The sequence below is a fragment of the Podarcis liolepis genome (genome assembly GCF_965112155.1).
Source record: "Podarcis liolepis genome assembly, chromosome: 8".
Taxonomy (NCBI): Eukaryota; Metazoa; Chordata; class Lepidosauria; order Squamata; family Lacertidae; genus Podarcis; species Podarcis liolepis.
Genome location: NC_139560.1, coordinates 14,405,234 through 14,429,174, shown reverse-complemented (window position 1 = coordinate 14,429,174; position 23,941 = coordinate 14,405,234). Strand labels below are relative to the sequence as shown.

At 46.2% G+C, this 23,941-nt stretch overlaps 1 protein-coding gene across 2 annotated transcripts in view; it reads left to right on the top strand.

Annotated features, from left to right (window-relative positions):
• The window catches only part of FER1L6 (fer-1 like family member 6), a 120,438-nt gene that overhangs the window by 56,478 nt on the left and 40,019 nt on the right, over nt 1–23,941 (top strand). For both annotated transcript variants that reach the window (XM_083516484.1, XM_083516483.1), the window contains exons 15-23: nt 1,504–1,604; nt 5,412–5,502; nt 7,993–8,112; nt 9,229–9,381; nt 10,741–10,927; nt 13,407–13,531; nt 16,561–16,695; nt 18,990–19,139; nt 23,681–23,791. In XM_083516484.1, the coding sequence (XP_083372610.1) occupies nt 1,504–1,604; nt 5,412–5,502; nt 7,993–8,112; nt 9,229–9,381; nt 10,741–10,927; nt 13,407–13,531; nt 16,561–16,695; nt 18,990–19,139; nt 23,681–23,791 (1,173 nt within the window). The remainder of the gene's footprint in view (nt 1–1,503; nt 1,605–5,411; nt 5,503–7,992; nt 8,113–9,228; nt 9,382–10,740; nt 10,928–13,406; nt 13,532–16,560; nt 16,696–18,989; nt 19,140–23,680; nt 23,792–23,941) is intronic.

Genomic DNA, 23,941 nt, shown 5'->3' with positions numbered 1-23,941 from the left:
GACCTAAGTTCGTCATCTACATTAATTTCAATGGGCCTTCTCTGAGTAGGACTAGCATTGTCTGCAACCCATAACCATCAATTTCATTTTAAAAACAAATGGATGTAATAAAGCTACTGAGGTCCAGCTCCAAGGGTCTTCTGGCAGTTCTCTTGTTGCGAGAAGTGAAGTTACAGGGAACCAGGCAGAGGGCCTTCTCCATAGTGGCGCAAGAAATAATGGTGAAATATACTCGGAGACCTGTAGTGATTTCATGCTCTTTATTGCAGCTTGTAGAGCAGTGATTAAATTGCCCCCCAAACCTCAGCCTTTTATATACATTATTTACACAATGAGTCCCGTCTGATTGGCTGATTCTGCTTCCCTCCTGGAGCCTGATTGGTCTTTTTCTGCAGGCCAATCAGTTGTTGCATTCTACGATCCTACCAGCCTAATAGGCTGATTAACTTCCTCCTGGAGCCTGATTGGTCTTCTCCTGCAAGCCAATCAGTTGTTGCATTCTAGGATCCTACTTGCCTATTGTTCTAGGATCCAAGCTTAGTACATAACAAATGGGGAACTATGCAGGATAAAGAGTTGCTTCAAGTTGCTAGCTAGGCTCTACTTATAGGTGACTCTGCTGTCCTTCCCTCCCCCCCCCAAAAAAAATCCCTGGCCTCTCACCAGAGCCCTGATCCAAAGCATGTGTGGAGCCTGACTTTATCCTCATCAACTGGACTCAAAGATGGGTGGCCCCATGCCGTCAGATGGGCTCTGCACCTTCAGATCTGGGCTCCTGCTCAGAATTGCTGTTTTGCTGATGTTTCTATTTCTCTACTGAATATATTGATAACTGATCACCTGTAACAGAGGCAGGGAACCTGTGTCTCTCTGGAAGTTATTGGGCCACAACTCCCACCATCCCTCTCCATTGGCCATGCTGGTTGGGGCGGATGGACTGGAGTCTAACAACATCTCAAGGATCTCAGTTCCCCCACCCTTGTCCCATAGCATCACTTTTCAGGCTACAGCATCTTTACGTTAATAAAGGGGGAACATTGCCAACGCTTCTGTTGATGTTTGCATTGGAAAGGAAGGGGTCAAAGAGGCTTTGCATATTTTTGAGACTGCATGGGAGCGGGTCATGAGTCAGAGCCAAGATTCGGCCCTTTTTAAACTCAAAGTATGGCACATGTCAAAAATCGCCCGCCATCAGAAGACAGAAGATTGTTTATAACATGACATCTCAGCAGAGAATGTCCCCTTTCTGGAGACCTCTGACGTGATTAACATAAACTATGTTGAGTCTACAATGCACCGAGGAACTAATAAATTCACTTCTCAGTAAAAAATGTGTCATACATGCCAATTAGCTGGAACCAATTATCGTTTATCACTTAAGCTAATTAGCCAGTGAAGGCTTTCCCTCCTAATAATTGAATTAATTGAAAGCAACTCTTGCCATTTCTAGTGACATTTATATGCTCTTCATGCAACTTTTTCTCCCCATGCCCCATCCCTTAGGAAGAAGGTTTAGAACAAGTGAGAGATCTGATCAAAGTTTCTGAGATTGCCTCAGAGGAGAAAATGAGGTCCACTTTAACGGATTTTATCAACCAAAGTAGGTAAGACTATCTACTGGAGAAGCTGACAGTACATATACTTTATACCTGATTGTATCTACCAAAGTAGGTAAGAAAAAGTGTACCTTATAGTTTCCAGGAGGTGGGTAAGGAATGAACAAGTAATACAAAGAAGGCTATACCAGGGATGGGGAATTTGTGGCCTTCCAGATCTTGCTGGACTACAGCTCCCATGATCCTGCACCATTGGTCATGCTGGCTGGGGCTGATGGGAGTTGGAGTCCCACATCTCCTGGAAGACCATAGGCTCTGTGTCCCTCGGCTATACCGTAGTTGCTTCTTTGACAACATAATCCTGTGCGTGTCCGCAGCAGTAGATTTGGGGCATAGCGTGGGATTGCCAGGGGGGCCGTGGCCCCGGGTGCACAATTCTTAAGGGGGCACAAACTAGGTGCCCCCAGCACGGCCCAGCCTGGTGTTCTTCTCAACCTGCCAAGGGCCGTGTTTGCCAGAGGGGCTCAGCCCTGTGTGGCTTCTTTGCCCTGGTGGGGTCGCTCCGGTGGCGTTGGCGGCAAAGGCTGGGCTGGTGTCCTCACCTGGCACCTCTCACACCCCCCCCCCAGTGCACGCCCCCTGCCCCTCTGGTTCACGTCCACCTGCCCCAGGTGCCAGCAACCAACGCTATGCCACTGCTGAGCTAGGCCAAAACTTGGTGCCCCCCGCAGCCCTCACACTGTGCTGGGCTTTGGGAAGAAGGTGCAAGGGCTCTGGCAGGGTCTCCTTTCCTCCTTCCTAAAGCTGGGCAAGCACTAACTAGGCTTTGGGAAGCAGGCAGGAGGACTCAAGGGCCGGATCTAGACACATCAAAAAACCAATTCTAATTGATCGCACTGTAAGCTTCATACAGAGAAATCCTGTAGGGACTCCACAGAATCAACAGGTGTCACAGTGTTATAGCACATATAAAGCTGAGTCGTAGGATAGATCCTGTTTGGCTTTGCTGAACTCAGAGAGTTGCAAGCAAAGAACCAAATACTTGCAGATTAAGTTACATCGTGCAAGAGAGTGTATTCAGAAAGGACTCATTCAGGTGTCCTACATGCCAGGAAATGAAATTCCTGCTGATCTGTTGTCTAAGGTTGTTAGCAGAGAACAACTTAAGGTTTATGTACAGAGGTTGCAATTGGGTTGAACCACAGGTACTACAGGTTACACGGAAAGGGGGAGGATATTAGGATAATTCCCTTCCACCTTAAATGGTCAGGCATGATTGTTGTGTATCACATACCTGTTGACTTCCAGCTTCTTGCTGGGAACTTCCGTTTTGTATATAGCTTTTGTTCCGGCTGTTTTCCTGGACACGGTGGCAAGCAGTCATGTTTTTCCTTTGTTCTGATCTACGTTGAATAAAGCTGTAAATATGCTCTTCTGTCTGCATCTTCTGTTGTGGAGACTCTGCTGAAAAGGGTGTGCACGGGTCTTGGAATGTCTCTGAGGCTCGTATCGCTAATTGACTGATGCTGTTTCACGGGAGACCGGTGATCGTCTGGAGACGATCGTCTGGAGACGACTGGTACCTGCCTGATGCCTCCGTCTCCCTGGCAGTATCCCAACTTGCCAGAACTGTCACACCTCCTCCTCATAGCCTCAAATGCTTGCTGTGTCATCTTCATTCATTGTCCAGTTTCCAGGTGGAACTGGTCACACTGCCCTAAAACTGCCTCTGATGTCAACTCTGACACAAGTCCCACTGAGTTCAAAGGGACTTATTCCCATGTAAGTGGGCAAAGGATTCCCTTACCTTTCCTGGCCCAACTTGGCCACAGTGATCCATGCGATGGTCACCTCTGGGCTTGACTACTGTAATTCACTCTACGCGGGGCTGCCCTTGAAGCTGTCCCAGAAACTCCAGCGGGTGCAGAATGCTGCAGCGAGGCTCCTCACAGGGTCTCTGTCATGGGAGCATAGTCACCCAGTGCTTTTCCAGCTGTATTGGCTCCTGGTGGAGTACAGGGTCAGATTTAAGGTGCTGGTTTTGACCTTTAAAGTCCTCCACGGCCTAGGACCCTCGTACCTACAGGACCGCCTCTCCCAGTATGCCCCACGGAGGACCTTCAGGTCCATATATAGCAACACCCTAGAGGTCCCGGGCCCTAAGGAAGTTAATTAGCCTCAACCAGAGCGAGGGCCTTCTCAACACTGACTCCGGCCTGGTGGAATGCTCTGTCTCTTGAGACCAGGGCCCTGCGGGATCTGATCTCTTTCCGCAGGGCCTGTAAGATGGAATTATTCCACCTGGCCTTTGGCTTAGAATCAGTTTGATTCCCTCCCCCTCTTTTCTTTTGCTTTCTCCTCCTATGAAGAGATTGCACCCTAATGTTGTGTCTTAATCTTTTAAATTATATTTTAATCAACTTATTTTTATTATTGGTTGTTAGCCGCCCTGAGCCCGGTCTTGGCTGGGGAGGGCGGGGTATAAATAAAAATTTATTGTTATTATTATTATTACCTGTCAGGGCCTCAGGAACAGAGGCACAGGGGAGAGAGGAAATGGAGAGCGAAGGGGAAGAATCGGAGGGCAGTGTAGGGGGGTATAGCAGTGACCCGAGAGATTCCACGAGCCTCTCCAGTGAATCAGAAGATTCCCAGAAGGAGGCACCGAGGGTTAGGGCAAGGGGAGCCAGCGGGGACTCCCAAAGCAGCAGCTGGAGATCAGGACCAGCTTCCCCACCAGAGCGTAGTGGGGGGGAAGGGTCCCAGGTGTCAGAGCCAGCATCTCCTCCAGCAGGGAGAGGAGATGAGTCGAGACTGACCACGCCTCCATCGGAGAGTGGGGGAACGGAGGAGAGGTCAAGTCCAGCTAGCATCCCCGAAGGGGGAAGCAGTGACAAGAGCAGTGTAACGGTCAGAAGGAAGGTTGGGGGCTGGGCGCGCGCGCCAAGTTCAAATGTACAGGCGCGCGGGACAGCAGAAAGCCCGGATTGGGAACCAGGTCCTAAAGCCCGCCGGAGGGAGGGAGAAGAATCAGGGGAATCAGCGTCAGAAGAATCTAGGAAGGGCGAAACCCCAGTGGACAGGCAGACCCAGAGGAGGAAAGAGCGGAGGAAGAGGTGGAGCAAGGCAAGGGTCTTAAACTGGTGTCTGGGGGGAGGAGACTCAGACGGAGCTTCGGCGGTCTAGAGTTTCAGACGTAGAGCTGCATGCTGCGGCTGTGGAAACGAAAATGAACTTCAATAAAGACTTTTGTACATAACAACGGAGTGGTGTTGGTCCTTTGTGAGCTGGGACCTAGGGCAGCTCTGACAGTACCTAACTTGCTCGCTTAACTTGGTGTCCTGTTGCAAAAAGCTGTTGCTGACTTAGACTCCAACTTCACGCAGAGATCTATTTATCTATTTTCTTCAATTCTGTTCCCATTCCTCATATTCCAGCAGATTCATTACCAGATTGCCCACTAGGCTTTCGGAACTGTCAGAAGAACATCGCACACATTGGAAATAATCAGCAGCATCCACTGCAAATAGATTCTGCAAAAATCTGCAAGGTCAACATGCATGCAAATGACTTTGCTTGCTCAAACTTCGTTTGAGCACAATGGATGGGATGCAAAATAGCCACATATCCCCCAAACTAATTAATTTCATATTGAAATATTACCATACAAATTGCATTTCCACTTCTTTATACTTCTCCCAGCAATAAACGATGCCTCCGCTTTAATATTACGTTATGAATCTGAGCGCTTAGTATCTTCTGGCTCATCTGGCGGGCTACACAGAGGAACTTGCTTCAGGAGAATTACGATCCATCGTTATGAAGATACCATCTCTGACTGTGTCTTCATTTCAGGGCCTTCATTGCGAATGCTGAAAAGAAGCCCAAATTGATGAATCGGACGCCTTTGGACAAAAAGAGACTAACGTTGTATAAGCAAGAATTGGTACGTGAGATATTTTCTTGAATACTAGATGCAATGTGCTATGAAGCTGCTCTATCTGCCAAGCCTCTTGAGTTCATGCGCCACAATTTGCATCTGGCTCAGAAATAAAACCGCTGTGAAGTTTTAGGACAATCAAGCAGTATACAAATGTTGTGAAATGAATGGTGGGGACTTTATGACAAAGAGGCTACACCTGAAGCTTTCATTTAAACAGTCATGGTTTCTCCCAAAGAATCCTGGGAAGGGCAATATGTTAGGAGTTGTTAGGAGACCGGCATTCCCCTCACAAAGCGACAATTCCCAGAGTGGATTAACAATCAACCTCTCTTCCCATGGAAGAAACCGTAGCGCTCTGAGAGGAATAGGTGTCTCCTAACAACTCTCATCTCCTTGAGCAAACTACACTTCCCATAATTCTTTATGGGGGGGACGCGGGTGGTGCTGTGGGTTAAACCACAGAGCCTAGGACTTGCCGATCAGAAGGTTGGCGGTTCGAATCCCCGCAACGGGGTGAGCTCCCATTGCTCGGTCCCTGCTCCTGCCAACCTAGCAGTTTGAAAGCAAGTCAAAGTGCAAGTAGATAAATAGGTACCGCTCTGGAGGAAAGGTAAACAGCATTTCCGTGCGCTGCTCTGGTTCGCCAGAAGCGGCTTAGTCCTGCTGGCCACATGACCTGGAATCTGTACGCCAGCTCCCTCGGCCAATAAAGCGAGATGAGCGCCGCAACCCCAGAGTCGGTCACGACTAGACCTAATGGTCAGGGGTCCCTTTACCTTTAACAACTCTCATCTCCTTGAGCAAACTACACTTCCCATAATTCTTTGGTGGGGGGGGTGGGAGCCATGACTATTTAAAGTGGCATAACAGTGCTTTAAATGTGTGGCGTTCCTGTGGCGTTTATTTACTTAGTTCTGCAATTGCATGCCAACTAATAATCAATCTCTTGGTGACTTATAATAAATATGCAAAAAACCCTATGAAATAAGTCATAGAATCAAAAGCTATAAAGACATAGAAATCAGCTCTAAAATGGCATATTCACACACCCCCTCAGCCTGTGTAGCTAGTGTGCAGAGCTCCTTGGCACCACACACTTTCATTGCACATAGATCCAGTAGTAGATAGGTAGCCGTGTTGGTCTGCCATAGTCAAAATAAAAAAATTCCTTCCAGTAGCACCTTAAAGACCAACTAAGTTAGTTCTTGGTATGAGCTTTCATGTGCATGCACACTTCTTCAGATACACAGAAGATATCTGAAGAAGTGTGCATGCACACGAAAGCTCATACCAAGAACTAACTTAGTTGGTCTTTAAGGTGCTACTGGAAGAAATTTTTTTATTGCACATAGAGTGAGTTCTCCTGGGAGCGATGGGACCTGGTGATGCTCTGGGAGAGAACTGTATTGGGGGGGGGACACAGCTGCCCCCTGTGTAAACAAGTCAGACTAAGCAGGTCCCTAGGGAGGCATGACTGAAAAGTCAACTGCCACATCAGAAATCTCAGTTCAAGAGATTTTTTTTCCCCTGGCATGGTTGTCTCCCCAGATAAATCAAGAGTGTATCCATAATCTGCTGCAACACCAATATGTGCCACCTTGCCCCAGGTGTCAAAAAAATCTTAAACGGTCCCCGTTCGTATCAATCTAAATGCAATATTTTCAGCAGAGGCAGCTCTTGCATTCAGATATGCGCCATCAATTGGTGAGGCATTAAATGATGACGGAACTAATGTTGCACGTATGTGTGTGAACTGGCCCAGTTCTGTAGGTTTGCCCAGAACTGAAAGATGAATAAGAGAAGGCAAAAAAGGGGGAGAATAGGGCTCTTGCAAATGACAGATTGCTTCCCCTTCTGAGTAATTCATCTGCTGAAAATGCAGGGAGGAATATGCATCTTTTGCGAAGATAAGATCCTCTTCTGACATCAAATCTATCCCATTGTGACAATTGAGGAAGGCAACCTTTAACTCTATCGCCTGCTTGCTGGAGGATGTTAGCAGACGAAAGATAAGGTTACCTTTCCTAGCAAGTCCCAGTGGATAGAAAGGAATTTGTATTTGGGGATGTAGGAGAAATCCAATTCAGCCCACATTTAAAGGTGAACCTACCTAATTCTCATTTTTTGAAAGAATACATGAACAGAAACATAGCCATCCGTTGAAATGCCCACTTCTTCCTATTTTGCAATGCATTTCTTTGGTCAAGCAATGTGTTTCAAAATGCATATACTATGACAAAGTGTGCAAATATATGTATATATTAGCGAAAAAATGCATTTGGGGAAATTGCTGTGCAAAAAAATGTGTTTATCAGGGGGAAATCACACTAAAATGTTGATGAATTTTCATGAGGAATTTTGAAGGGGAAAAAAGAAAACGTGGAAACGTGGGATATTGTACTTAAGAATGAAAGTGGAGCGATGCCGATTTGTCTCGCATGAATCTGACAGGGTAGGTGACTTTAGTAACGCCCTGCCTCTTTGTTGTCATAGGAAGCGATGTCCAAAGATGCCAAAACAATCATCCAGCAGCAAAAGAAGAAGATTCCACTCGAAGAAATGATGCGCGAGACTCAGAACTACATTGGGAAGATCCGTTTCTTAGTCGATGAGGTAATTACTCCAGTTTGTTTTCTGTTGGTGTGAAGGCTCCTATGTGCATTGGGTGTGTGTGTGTGTGTGTGTGTGTGGAAGGGTGCAGTGTCCAGGCTCCCACTGTTGTGTTGCTGGATTTAACCGTGGAATAGACTCCCTCCTTGGAGGTTTTTAAGCAGAGGTTGGGTGGCCATCTGTCATGGATGCTTTAGCTGAGATTCCTGCATTGCAGGGGGTTGGACTAAATGACCCTCGAGGTACCTCCCAGGTCTAGAATTACGTGATTCTATGAGTGTGGAGGGGGAATCAGATAAGGCCTGAGAGTCAGTGTGGTATAGTGGTTAAGAGCAGTGGACTCGTAATCTGGTGAACCGGGTTCGCTTCCCCGCAACTCCACATGCAGCTGCTGGGTGACCTTGGGCCAGTCACACTTCTCTGAAGTCTCTCAGCCTCACTCACCTCACAGAGTGTTTGTTGTGGGGGAAGAAGGGAAAGGAGATTGTTAGCCGCTTTGAGACTCCTTAGGGTAGTGATAAAGCGGGATATCAAATCCAAACTCTTCTTCTTCTTCTCCTCACTGTTATTTCAAACACATACAAGAGGAAATCCTGCTACACTGAGAGACAGTGGTACCTCGGGTTAAGAACTTAATTCGTTCTGGAGGTCCATTCTTAACCTGAAACTGTTCTTAACCTGAAGCACCACTTTAGCTAATGGGGCCTCCCACTGCTGCCATGCCGGCACGTGAGATTTCTGTTCTCATCCTGAAGCAAAGTTCTTAACCCGAGGTACTATTTCTGGGTTAGCGGAGTCTGTAACCTGAAGTGCCTGTAACCTGAAGCGTCTGTAACCTGAGGTACCACTGTATCAGAGAGGCTACAAGCATTTCCACACAGCAACAACCTCTCTTGCCACATTCCCAGGTTTTTTCAAACCTCTCTAATCCTGCAGGAAATTTTTGGAGTGGTGGTGATGGGGTTTAAGGAAACAGAAAGAAGGGCACTTGTTGGAGATGGACTCTTGTTTCTTGATTGACACACAATCAAAGATGGCTGACCTCCCAGAGAAAGCACGCTCTTCACAAGCCTAATGGTGTTCCTGATGCTCAAATCACATGCCTGTCTTTTTTTCAAGCCTCAGCACACGGTGCCCGACGTCTTCATCTGGATGCTGAGCAACAACAAAAGAGTTGCCTACGCGAGAATCCCAGCCAAAGACTTGCTCTACTCCCCGGTGGCCGACCAGAGAGGGAAGCACTGTGGGAAGATTAAAACTCACTTCTTGAAAGTAAGTCTGGGACCCTCCCAACCGTATGAGGAGACAGCCATTGTTGTTGGTGTCTCATCTACACTGCCAGACAAATTTATGCAACAACCCACTCCTTTTTTAAAAGAAGAAGAAATTCAGCCATGAATCAGCAAGGGATCCTCCCACCCTGAACAGCTGGTTTTTGAGATCAGTGACAAAGGCTGAATACACACCATACATTTAAAGTACCGTATTTTTTGCTCTATAAGACCCACTTTTTCCCTCCTAAAAAGTAAGGGGAAATGTGTGTGCATCTTATGGAGCGAATGCAGGCTGCGCAGCTATCCCAGAAGCCAGAACAGCAAGAGGGATTGCTGCTTTCACTGCGCAGCAATCCCTCTTGCTGTTCTGGCTTCTGAGATTCAGAATATTTTTTTTCTTGTTTTCCTCCTCCAAAAACCAGGTGCGTCTTGTGGTCTGGTGCATCTTATAGAGCGAAAAATACGGTACTTCCCACTTCCCCAACTCCTTGAAACTGTAGTTTGTTAATGGCAGTGGCGTAGCGTGGGGGGTGCCAGGGGTGCCGACCGCACCGGGCGCAACATCTGGGGGGGGGGCGAGTCCAGAGGGAAGGGACAAGTTCCTTCCTCCGCCGGGCTCCCCGCCGCCACCGCCAGCCTTGCGCCCTAGCGCGCGCGCCCCCCACCGTCGCTGTGGCTGCGCTCCGCTCACTGCTCGCAGGAGGAGCAGCCGCTGCAGCAGCGCCGACGCCGCCACCGACGCCTGGCCAGGCACGGGCAGCCTCTGCACCCTGCCGCCGCCGCCATCCCCTCGGCCCAGCCACAGGCGGCGGCTGCTTCTGCCTCCATCCTCCTCCGGGCAAGCAGCGTTGTTTGCGCGGCAACTCGCAGGTTAGGGGTTGGGGGGGCGCAAATTACTTGCCTTGCCCCGGGTTAGGGGGCGCAAATTACTTGCGTTGCCCCAGGTGCTGACAACTCACGCTACGCCGCTGGTTAATGGTGCTGGGAAATGTAGCTCTGTGAGGGGTAAACTACAGTTCTTGGGACCCTTCACAGCGGTGTGTGTTTCAGATATACTTTAAATGTTTGGTGTCTATGCAGCCTAGATGAGGAAACGGGCAATTCCATAGCACTGAGGGCTTACCCAGGTTTCAAATATTTCATCCTTGGAGCATGTAGCCCACCCTGCAATTATTTAAGAGTTTGGCAGCTCCTCTGCTGTTTTAGCTGTCCCTCTCCTCCTTCTGATGGTTTAAATAGGATTGTATGTAATTTGTGTTATATAATTATATATTGCACCCTGGTCTGTGATTTTTGGAAGAATGCCTCTTGATAAACAAACAAACTTGACCTTCTGGACACTTTTTTTTACTTTAAGTTGCCAGGGAAACGGCCTCCTGGCTGGAACGTTCACGGAAAAGTCGACACTTACCTGTGGCTTGGCTCTGCCAAATATGCGCACACAATTTTGGACAACTTGCCTATTGGATATGAAACAGAAACACCTTTGGGAGCAAGCTCAGGACATCACGGCAGCCCTCCACCTGTTAGCCTGGTTTACAGAAGTAAGACATTCTTTAAATGTAGGAACATAGTGCCATAGGAAGCTGCCTTATACTCAGCCAGGGTTGTTTGGTTGTCGTTATTTTTTTTTTAAAAAAATCATATATTGGGTTCATATGTTTTTTTAAAAAAAATTCATTAACAATTTCAACATAACAGTATATCAAAACATATCATATTCATTATTCCCCCCTTTTCCCCCATTCCCCATCAAACCCTCCCTCTCCCCCCAAGATTTCCCTCAGCTCCCCTCTCTGATTTCTCAGCACATGTTATTCTCTGCATATTATAAAATTGTTTCAATTCTTATATTATCTATCTACCATGTTATCAATCACTAAATTTGTGTATGTTTATTCAAAACCTGCCAAGGAGTCCAACTGATTTTGTTGTCTTTTTAAGTAATTTGTAAAAAGTTCCCATTCTTCTTTGAAGTCACAGTTGTCCTTATCTCAGCTTGTATGTCAGTTTAGCCACTTCTGCGTAGTTCATCAACTTCTCTTGCCACTGATCTTTTGTCGGGATTTCCTCGTTCTTCCATCCTTGTGCTATCAAGACTCTTGCCACTGTTGTAACATACATGAATAAGTTCTTTGTTTTCCTTGGCAGGTCTTGTCCTACAATCCCTAACAAAAATGCTTCTGGTTTTTTTTACAAATGTCATTTTAAACATTTTCTTCAATTCATTATATATCATTTCCCAAAATTTTAAAATTTCTCTACATTCCCACCACATATGATAAAAGGTCCCTTCCTTTTCTTTACATTTCCAACATATGTTTGATATATTGGGTTCATATGTAATCCTTAGGTCATGCCTCCTTTCCTACATTCCTGCAGTGGTGGTGGGTGAATTAGTTTGCTGAGGATGGTGATGGTGGTGATGATAATACCACCCTCTATCTGTAGACCTCAGGATGGTTCACAACATAAAATTACAATATAAAAAACACAAAATACGTAATTAAAAAATATATATGCACCTAGTGACTTGATCCCTTCTTTGATTTGATGGGGCAGCTTTGAGAGGGAGGCCAAGCTAGGAAAACCAGTGGCTAGCCTGTAAGTTTAATCAAACACAGACAGGGGTTGTATGTGCCTGTCTAGCCTTCCCCCAAGCTGGTGCCCTCCATTTATTTTGGTCTACAGCTGCCATCAGCCCCAACCAGCATGGCCAAAGATTGGGGTTGATGGAAATGCAAACATTTGGAAGTCTAAAGGAGCACCTATCTCAGTACTATCCTGCTCTTGCCTTCACAAACTACAACCTGTGGGGTTAAAATCTACCTGAGTGGCACTTTTCATTGCAGAATTTACACAGAAATAGACCTGCAACACAGTCCTTCTAGGATATTGCCCCCCTGCCCAGACGCACTAGTATACAATGTCCCTAAATTGCAGCCATTTATTATTTTTGTTCTGTAAATGAAAAAGACCTGGGGCAAAGAAAGAGGAATTTATTGATTTATTTTTATTTTTATTTTGCCATTGGGGTGCTTTTTGTCCCTGCCACTGACAATAATAATAAAAAATCGCAAGTGGGTTCACAAGCAAAAAGTGACTCAGGGAAGCTGGTCAGTGATTTCGAGCTGACATGATGAACTTGGCTTTGTTAGGAAATATTGGAACACGGGAAACTACCGTATTTTTCGCTCCATAGGGTGCACTGGACTATAGGACACACCTAGTTTTTAGGGGGGGAAATAAAGGAATATATATATATATATATTTTCATTCATCCCGCTGGCTGTCTTGGCTTCCACTTTAGCCGTGCGTAACCTCTCCAGCCAGGAGAGGCTGCACGCGGCTTTGGCAGAAGTCAAGACAGCGAGCGGGATGGATCCCGCTCGCTGTCTTGGCTTCATTTTTAGCCGCGGGGCTGGGGTGGGGGAACAGGTCTGGGAGTGGCGGTAAGGTTGCGCACAGCCTTGCTGTCGCTCCCGGAGCTTGCGGATAGCTGCCTGATGCCCAGGGAGCGCAGCGGGAGTTGGCGCTGCGCTCCCCGGGCTTCAGGCTTCAGGCTGCTATCTGCAAGCCTTTGGAGTGTGGGGGGAACTCCTGCTGCGCTCCGAAGGCTTGCAGATAGCTGCCTGAAGCCTGGAGAGCGAGAGGGGTCGGTGCGAATGCAATGCAAAGCCTCTGGAGCACGAAGGGAGCGCTCCCTCTGCACTTCGGAGGTTTCCCGTTGCTATCGCTGAAGCCAAGGAGCCTGCATTCGCTCCATAGGACACACACACACATTTCCCCTTCATTTTTGGAGGGGGAAAAGTGTACCCTATAGAGCGAAAAATACGGTACCTTATACTGAATAAGATGACTGGGTGCAGATTTCTCAGGATTGTCTACACTGATTGGCAGCTGCTCTCCTGGGTTTCAGGCAGGAGTCTCTCCCAGTCCTACCTGAAGATGAACTTGCAGGATGGACCACTTTGATCCCTCTCCACGGTGATAACTTTCCTTCTTTCTGTTGTGTTTACACAGCCAAGAATGTTTTCCAGCTGAGAGTTCACATGTATCAGGCCAGGGGTCTTATCGCAGCCGACAGCAGTGGGCTTTCTGATCCCTTTGCCAAAGTCACGTTTGTTTCGCACTGCCAGACCACGAAGGTAAGAGCGAGAGGAAGAGAGGCCGGTGGTACAAGAAACGGAAGTATTTATAAGCACAAATAGCATTTTTTTTTCCAGCACAGAGGTCATCTCCCAGTGTGTGCTGAGTAGGTAAAGGAAGATGTAGTTTGTAAATCATTGTTTGCCTGGTTCCCTGTGGTGAGTAAAACACCAGAAAGCTACCTCCCACTAAGTCATAGGCCAGTTACCCCTTCTGGCTTAGTGCTGTCTAGTCTGACTGGTTGGAATTGGCTTTCTAAGTTCTTAACTAGGGTTTCCCCTTGTCTGGTTACTCCTTTTAATTGGAGATATGTCAAAATGAGCATGTGAGCACCCCAAGTCTGTTAGTTAGTTAGTTAGTTAGTTAGTTAGTTAGTTAGTTAGTTAACTTATTAAATTTCTATACTGTTTTGAATAGCTCAGGCAGCAGAGCAAGAGTCACTCTTAATCTCAGGGTTGTGGTATCCAGTCGTACATTGGGAAAAAAGATTCCTGCATTGTGGGGGGTTGGACTGGATGACCCTCGCCGGTCCCTTCTAACTCTGCAATTCTGTGATTCTAAGATTCTATCCCACCCTTCACCTGAGGATCACAAGGCAGCCATAGTGGTGAAGCTGATGGAATTTGGAAGCTAACTACCCCTGGAAGGCAGTGTCTTGCCTATCCCAGGGTTATTGCTGGTTTCAGCTCAGGGTTGTTGTTGTTTTAATTTTTTAAAAACCACAAAAACCACTAGATTTTACATTTACTATATTGATCATGCTCTGGTCTGATGCTGGAGCCCACCAGGAAATCAGCAAGGCTGGAGGCAAGGCTGCAGTACCATGGATAGCTCCAAGCAAGCCACTTCCGCAAAGGTTTGGAGCAGACTGAGACCTGCTTCTACCGCCTTCAGAGCCATAAAGGGGAAAGCCTCTGAGCTGAATGCAGGCATTCCTCCTTCATCCCATAGTCTCCCTCCTGATGCACTCCCAGCGCTGCCAGACTATGATGTGTGGCAAGAAGCATCTGATTCGTCAGGCTCAAGGGAGGGTGTCCATGTGGGACTAGGCTTGACTCTATATAGGCCCTGGTGGTCTAGGGCAGGCTTGTCCAACTTCCAAGAGACTGCAATCTACCCCCGCTATAAAAAAGCTGGTGGTGATTATCTACTCACTGGATTGATCAAAGTTGTTGGGCTTTTTTGGGGAGCTCAAAATTGTTTTTTTGGGGTGGTGGAAGGGGTCCCGTGATCTACCGCGATCTACCACAGGCACCCACGATCTACCAGTAGATTGCGATCTACCTGTTGGCCATCGCTGGTCTAGGGAGTTCTTCTGAGAGTTCTTATCTAACCATCTCAGGTGCAGTGGGCTCCCTGTCTACCACCATCAGCTCTGAGCCCTGACCCAGACCCAGACCCTGCAGCCTCCGATTCTGTGCCTAGATCCCTGGTGGATGGGGAGTGGGTTCATGACAATTTCATTGTCAATTTGTTTGGCCTCTTTTATCGCTCAATCCATCCGATTGCCTTAGATTGTGAGCCCCTAGGGCACGAGGCTATTAACATTTAGAAAAACCGCTGCAAGCTGGTCTGAGCTTATGGGACACAGTGCGATATAGACTCAAATAAATTTGACAAAGCTGCTTTGAACCCATGGGATAGACTGGGATATAGACTCAAATAAAATTGTCTAATCCCCCTTTCAAGCCATCTGAGGCAATAGCCATCACTGCATTCTTACGGCAGGGAACCTGATAAATTGTGTGCATGCAAAAAGCGTTTTGTTTTGTCTGTCCTGAATCTACTGCCAGTTGATTTCATTAGGTGACCAGACTACAGGTTTTTAGCATTTTATGAGCATGTCTCCCTATCCATTCACACCATCCATAACATTATAAACGTACACCATGTCCCCTCCTTATTTTTCTCTTCTACAGTATTGTAAGGCTGCAATCCTGTACATGATTATCTGGCTGCAAATCACATGGAAATAAATTGGACTTACCTCTGAGTAGGCATATAAACATTTGCTCTGTAAATCTTGGAGAATGTCAGACTTTATATGTGCCAGTAATGCTTTCTGTAGGCAATAGATTCTAGGCTGCACCTGAAATTGTTTTTATGATGGTACATGAGCTCCAATAAAGAATAAGTAATTGCTGGAGAATCCTCATTTCTATATAAGGGCATTCCAGAAAATTTTATTGAAGTGATTCCCACCCCCGGTTTCAGTACATTTTTATCCTCAAAATATATCTTCAGTGTTTGCTGTCATACCAGTTAAAGGGATGCTTAAAAGGAGGAACATCAGAGCAAACACAGCTCATTTGTAGAGCACATGTGCTGCACTGCACCAGAAGGACTCCTGTTTATTGTTCACTCATTTACAGTGCCAAGCTTTTGATCCACGTTCACAGAGCACTAACCAAAATACTTACATATCACGTACATTGTTATGAAATACTACTGTTTGATGTGTTGTTTCTCAAACCAGTTTCACACTGATTGGAGTCCTTAATCCATTCCAAATTCGTCTCTAGCCAGGGTGTGCGTAGGGTAACGACATCCCTGTCGTGTCGACGCCCCCCCTGGTGTGCGCACACAAAGAGAAATGGATCTGACACTAATGAAGCTGTGCTGATGTGAACAGCTGCAGGGGTTAAAGAGCTGTGAAACACACTGGTGTGTGTGTGTGTGTGTGTGTGTGTGTGGACATCTCCATAGCACTCTGGTGGTGATATCTGCTCCCAACCACTGTCAGAGCAAGTTGCTTGCTTGGAGCTGTCTGTGGTCCTGAAGCCATGCCTCCTGTAGTTGGCATCTGTTTTTATTGTTGAATCATTTTGGAGAGTTTCATGGCAAGTGATTCATAAATGAAATTAAATCAATTGCTCAAAATATAGCCAAATGAATTATGAATATATATATGAAATCTGTGTGTAAATATGCATATTATTCCATAGCACAAATAGAATGTCCCAAGAGAACTCATCTAAGGGGCAGGAGTCTTGTCTACTCTAATGCACTACTTTCCCCCCACCATTAGATCATACAACAAACTTTGTCTCCAACTTGGAATCAAATGCTGCTGTTTAATAATATTGTGCTTCACGGGGATGGAAAAGAAATTGCTGAATTCCCCCCAGTGATCGTCGTAGAGCTCTACGATGATGATGCAGTGGTAAATATGATTTTCTCCACCTTGTTTGTTTGTTTGTTTGTTTGTTTGTTTGTTTGTTTGTTTCAACCTTAATATGGGTGGAATTCAGAGTAGTGCTAAGGAGATGCTGAATTAGTGCAAGGATTTGCGTTTCAAGGCCCCCAAGCCACCCCCAGGAGAATAAAGAGACAAGGACACAGAATTTTAGGCCACAACTTTATTGCTGCATACAGAATGTGAGCGATATTGGCTTAGGCATTGGCATCAACAGACCATATTTGACTTCTGCCCGCCTTGCAGGAAGTCTGGTAAGGGTAAACCACCAGTAGGGGGAGCCCTGCTGATGCAAATCGACTCAAGCATCCCTCGGGTTCCCACTGCGGTCATGGCATGGCCCTAGCCCTTCCCCCGGCTTTGGACGAGATCCACACCCCCAGATTCCTTTAATGGAAAACCTTTAAGCATGGAGGGGCAGGTGATGGCTGCACCTCCGCTCCCCCACACATCGCAATTCCAGTGCCTAACCGCCAAACCTTACAAAGTTGTGACGATTGCTACGAGGTAGGTGAAAACCAAGTGGCTGGTGCCAATTTACCAAGTAGAAAAAGTCCTACCAGGCCCCTTGATGGCAACCAAGCGAAGTCCATAGCAAGGCCAATGACACAACCTGAAGAAAGGGTGGGAAGGCAGGAGATCCATGGTGTGAGGCTGAAAGAGGAAGCCTAAGAATCGCACCATGGCTTAAATCGTCCCTGGCCACGCCCCCAAGCGACCTGATCGGCCGCCTGGCAACCTGAAGTGGCCAGGGTCTCCCCCACCTTGATGCTGAGGGGAGTGGCTAGATGGCCAGACCGCAATCTGGTCCCACCAGGAAGTGGACCCGATTTCTGCTTGCCTGGTGGAATGATCTCCCTTCTCATCTCTCCACATGGTGTTAGGAGGTGGTGGTCTCCTGATTAACCACCCCCAAAACTGATTGGGGAGTTGGGGGCAGAGAAGAGGGGCAATCCTTGTTGCACCAGTGGGATCCATTGAGCTGGCTCCCACAAGTGCAAGTATTTAGTTAAATCTAGCCCTGAGCCCCTGTATTACATTTGCTTACATGGCAAATGACGCTGATCGTTCAAAGGTTTGAACGAACTGTCCTTTTTTAATAGAGTGCAGTGATGCATTGGATGCCTGGACAAATTATAATTTATCATTTATTCCATTTACATCTTGCCCTTCCTCCCAATGGAAATTATGCATAGCTCTGTGTTTGTGTTACGTAATTTATCCCACTTCCGTCCAACATGTAGGAAGGGCTAAGAAAAGAAACAGTGTCCTCTTCCATTACAAAGGTTGCCAACTTTTGATTTCAGAAACACTGGTCTCCTTTTCTGGGGTAACAGGAGCAAATCTGGGAGGGCTGCAGAGGGTGAGGAAGGTATCAAATGTTGTCCAGGACCACCTAAAAAGGCACTGCATGTTGCCCCTAGACCATGTGTTAGACCACTCAAGTCTAGCAGGCTTCCTCAACCTCGGTCCTCCAGGTGTTTTGAGACTACAATTCCCAACATCCCTGACCACTTGTCCTGCTAGATAGGGATCATGGGAGTTGTAGGCCAAAAACATCTGGAGGGCCGAGGTTGAGGACGCCTGCTCTAGAGCAGAGGTGGGGAGTCTGTTGCTCTCAGCTGAATTTCATGTGGCAACTTAGAGGAAGAAGGGGGAAAGCTGAAATGGCTGGAACAACGGGGTGGGAAGCCTTCTGCAACCCTCAGCTGACAATTCTGAGTGACAGAGTGACCTGTCTTTGCCATGGCAGCCTTCTGAAAGGGGAATGGGAGGGAGAAGAATATGTCAGAGCAAAAAGGAGTGCCCTCATCTTCTTTCAGCTCTGGTATAAGGGCCCTGGTGGATTGCTCCCAGGGCATGGTACCCCATGACAGGTTTTTTGGGGTTTTTTTTTAAGGTCCCCATTCCTACTTTCTTTGTGATCAGCTCTCCAAAACAGAGCACAGCTTGTAGCATGATATCTGCTGGGTCACTAAAGACACACCAAGCATTTAAAGCATTTTTACAGAACATGGCTGTATCCCAATGAATCCTGGGGGCTGTAGTTCATGAAAGGTGATGGAAACTGTGAGGGGTAAACTATAGTTTCCATGATTCTTTGGGTGACACCATGCGTGTTGAATGTGCTTTGCATACATGGTGTGGACGTGATCTTCTGCATATCCCAAACTCTGGTTGTAGGGGTGGTTTTGTATGAACGGCACAATGTGAAGATAAATGACGTTCTGCTAAGTCTCTCTTTTTTAAAAAACGTCTAGGGTAAATCAGAATATATTGGTTCTACCGTTGCTGCTCCTGTGACAACATTGGCTGGTCAGAAATACGAGCCGCCTAAACTTAGTTACCACCCAGTGTACTTTGGGAATATTTCTGGAGGGGACCTCCTTGCTGCATTTGAATTGCTGCAGGTAAGCTTCAACAAATATTCTTATCCATGTTTTTTTATAGGTGAATGTCTGAAAACAACCAAGGCAGGATGATACGCAGTATGGTGCATTTGCAACACAGGGCTGCTGTTGTTTGTTTGTTTGTTTGTTTGTGTGTGTGTGGTTTTTCTTTTTGCTGGGACAAGGAGATGAAAGCTATCCCTTCCTGTGTCTCCTCACCCTTTCAAAGTATTCTACTGCTGCTGCTTTGTGTATATATGCATGGTTCACACATAATGCTAAACCACAGTTTGTTAGCCATGGTTCAATAAACCATGGTTTAGTGTTGAGTGTGAACCCAGCTCAGCAGCCTAACTATGATTTACTAACTGTGGTTAAAATTTGCACGTGAACCAAGGTTTGTGGTTGGTTTATGCTATTTAGTGACTCTGAACCAAAGCTTAGCATTGCGTGTGAATTAAGGAGCCACCCAAAAGCTACAGAGTTGTGAGTGAAGAACAGCAAAATATTCAAGCCACTTTCAAGGCTCACTTGCGCTCACTGGCACTTTTAACTATTCTGTTGCGTAATAGGCCAGGGTTTAAGATGTTTTAGCTTTACCTATGGTTTCTTAACTATGGTTAATGTGAATGCTGACCAAGGGTTAGCAAATTGTGCGAACCAGGGTAATAAGTGCAAAAACTCAGCTACCACCTGAAGTAATAGAGAGGATTGCTTGCTCATGAGAAAACTGACTGGTGGGGAGGACTTCTTCAGAAATTGGAACCTTTTCCAACCACAAGATCTTCTGTTTTCGTAAAACCAGGCTATATAATGTGTTGCAATCCAGAGACTGGGGACTACAATTCCAATCTTCCCTGACTATTGGTCATAAAGGCTGGGGCTGATGCTGGGCTGGCCCAAGACATTTTGCTACCTCAGCAGAAGAAAATATGGTGTCTCATATTTTTGTGATTATTTTGTTTTAATCACACTTTAATTGTACACACTTTCACCTAAAGCATGTATTATGCACGCGTTCTTCTAAAATATGTGATTTTTAATGTTTTTGATGCATTTGTAGACACAATTTTAGAAGTATTGCAAAATTTGAAGACGTGCATAATCTGATTGGCACCAGCCTTCCAATCCATATATAAATCTGGGACCAGCAAGTTAGGTCATTTCACTTTAAAATGCAGACTGAATAAATTCTCTTCCAACCCTAGTTCTGATGTAGTTCTCAACTTTTTTAAAAAAAGGTATCAAATTACATTTAAAAATGCATATTTGCAGGGTGACAGCATGTAGATGCATATTTAAATATGCATTTAAAAGCATTTTTTGCACAAATGAAGATTAATGTGAAAATGGGATTGAACAGATTTATGGATTAATGTGTATTAAAGTGTCAGGGCCCGGAGACAGACTGATTTACCTGTCCCTGGAGATTTATTAGTATCAGCTTTATCTGTTTGCAAAAGTCAGGAAGGCCTTAATAATAATAATAATAATAATAATAATAATAATAATAATAATAATAATTTATTATTTATAGCCTACCCATCTGGCTGAGTTTCCCCAGCCACTCTGGGCGGCTCCCAACCAGTGTTAAAAACAGTACAGCGTTACATATAAAAACTTCCCTTTTCCTCTGTTTTACCTACAACTGCTTTAGAATTCTGCTCAGTGCCGACTGTTCTATATATAGAGGACAGTAAATCATCTTATAACTCTCACTGCTCTCCATATTTCCGCAGCTCACCAGTATATTTAGACAAGGCTTTTCTGTGCTTCGGCAAGGCATTAAACGCAACTTCTCTTCTTCAGCATAAACACTCCCCTATGGTTGATCTGAGTCCATAAAAAACAGGTGGCACTCATTTGATAGAAACAAAAGGTGCAAACTTTATATGTCCCCCAAGATTGCCCCTCCGTGGCTTGACCTTTCCAAGAGAAATAATTTAGCTTCGTCGCTGCGAAGAACTTTGAATAACCTTTCATTTGTGAGCGGCAGTAATTATATTATGACTCTGCCAATGGATGGATGTGATTACCCTGTAGCTACCTTGTGAAAAACTCTTCCGCCTCATAATGGACCTGTATTGGTAATGACTGTCTGAATCAGGCTGCTCCCTCAGAAAACTAAAATTTAATGTGAGACAATCACAGTGGACCAGTACGCATGTATGGGGTGTTAGGGAAGGTGTAGTACCTCTGCTGGGGGACATGTCATGCTCTTTCTGGGGTAGTTTGTCCACCTTTGGTCCTCACTCCTGCACTCAGCTCTCACCTGTGGCTCCTAGATGCTGTCAACATGTGACAGCAGCCAGACTCTGGGAACGGCTTTGACTGGCCAGCTAAACCAGGTGAGGGTAGCTGATGGGTCTCAAACCCTCAGTACGAAGACAAGTTCTGGCAGATTCAGCAGACGAGACCAATTGTGGGTCCAACGGTCAAGAAAATGGTTTCTGCTGTAGAGAGAAGTGAGGGGCAGATGGGACTCGTCAACCTGGGAAGGTAGCCCATCGAGGAGAAGGAGAACTCTGTTGCCTTGCAGGGTATCTTCAGGAGAAGAAACGGCTAAGGAGTAAACCCTACACAAATCCAGAGTGGGGTCCCTAAAACGGTTGGATGGCGTCTTGTACGCCTCCTTTCAGCAACTCTGCAGCCAACCTGGTGCCCTAAACGGCCTCGGCCCAGTATACCTGAAGGAGCGTCTCCTCCCCCATCGTTCAGCCCGGACACTGAGGTCCATGTCTGAGGGCCTCCTGGCAGTTCCCTCCCTGCGAGAAGTGAGGTTACAGGGAACCAGGCAGAGGGCCTTCTTGGTAGTGGCACCCGCCCTGTGGAACACCCTCCCATCAGATATCAAGGAAATAAACAACTCTCTGACTTTTAGAAGACATCTGAAGGCAGCCCTGTTTAGGGAATTTTTTTAATGTTTGATGTTTTATTGTATTTTTAATATTTTGTTGGAAGCTGCCCAGAGTGACTGGGGAAACCCAGCCAGATGGGCGGGGTATAAATAATAAGGAAATACTATTACTACTACTACTATTACTACTCTGCTTTCCTTTGAACCACACCTGTGAGGCTGAGAGGGTCTTGTCGGGCCACCCAGGGCTTTATGCAGTGTGCTGATAAGGGGGTTTGGCTTCACCCCCTGAGGCGCCCCCCATTGTGTCTCAAGACAGATGGATGGCAACAATAAGTACGCAGTTGGGCCTGGTCCATTAGAGTGAATGGGGCTTTCCCCATCATCCTTCATGTTCCTTTATTCAGTCCCCAGCTGCCTGCCATCTTACTTACTTTTTGTCCACGGAGTTGGTACTGGCTGTCGGCGTCCTTCTCCTTAGTCTCAGTGTTGCTATCAAAGGACTCAGTATGGAGGAGGATGGGGCCAAATCAGAATTAGCTGGCTCTTAGGTGGTTACATCCCAAATTCTGTAGAGAAATTTGGATTTGGTGCTGGTGGGCTGAGCAATGCAAACTACTTGAAACCATTGCATCAGCCAATGAATTAATTTCCCTTTCTCAGTTATTGGCTCCAACCACTTGATTTGGGTAATTCAATAACACAGAAGAGCTTTCCATAGAACTTCTTATATGCAATGAATGGCTTTGTGTACAGCAAAACGGCTCTCTAAAGCCTTTCTGTTTTGTTGCACTTCCAAAGTGTGTTTCTAATTTTAGCTACCGTAAATGCCAGTGGAAAGCCCAAAAGAACCAGGAATCTTTACTGTTCAGCAGATGGGAGGAGATGTTTGGAATAAGCCAGACACAGCAAACGACTCCAAATTAGCCTTAAGAACCGTAGGTGTGAATTTCAGCAACGTTGTTGTGACTCCTGTGAAGAATATGACTATGTCAAACAATGTATGTTTCTGAGAATTAGGAACATAGGAAGCTGTCCTCTACCAACTCAGAACGTTGTTTCGTGTAGCTCAGTATTGTCTCCACTGAGCGACAACCGCTCTCCAGGGTTTCAGACATAATACTAGTAATAATCTTTTAGCTGGCACATCTTCTCTACTGCATATTCCAACACCTGCTCCGATTAGTATACCGGTAACTGGGAAAATGGCCACAGATTCTCATAAACCATCTGGCCTACTTGTGCAATGGGGTGGCACTGTGGTCTAAACCACTGAGCCTCTTGGGCTTGCTGATTGGAAGATCGGTGGTTCGAATCCCTGTGACGGGGTGAGCTCCCATTGCTCTGTCCCAGCTTCTGCCAACCTAGCAGTTCGAAAGCATGCCAGTGCAAGTAGATAAATAGGTACTGCTATGGCGGGAGGGTAAACGGCATTTCCGTGCGCCAGTAGCAGTTTAGTCATGCTGGCCATATGACCCGGAAAGCTGTCTGTGGACAAACGCTGGCTCCCTCGTTCTGAAAGCAAGATGATCGCTGCAACCCCATAGTCGCCTTTGACTGGACTTAACCATCCAGGGGTACTTGACCTTAACCTCTCTCTTTTTGGCTTGCAGTGAAAATTGCTGGGGAATCTTTGTAGGGTCTTACTTTTCCTTAAAAGCAGCATATCTAAATAGTAAAACATTGAGGTGGCTTCATTTTGCAGATCTCCGATTCCGGCCCTGAAAACCTCCCACCTGTGGATCCTGCAGATGCCAGTATGATCTACCCAGTCCCAGCCAACATCAGACCTGTCTTGAGTAAATACAGAGTAGAGGTGAGTTAACACAAAATAATGTGTTGGGGTCTCATTTCTTATCAGCCGCAGGCAACACCTTCACATTTCTATAGCTTCCTGATCTATGACTGTCATCTCTGCTCTGATGCTTCAGTCAAGCTTTCTGTTTTGTTTTCAAGCATTTGCTTG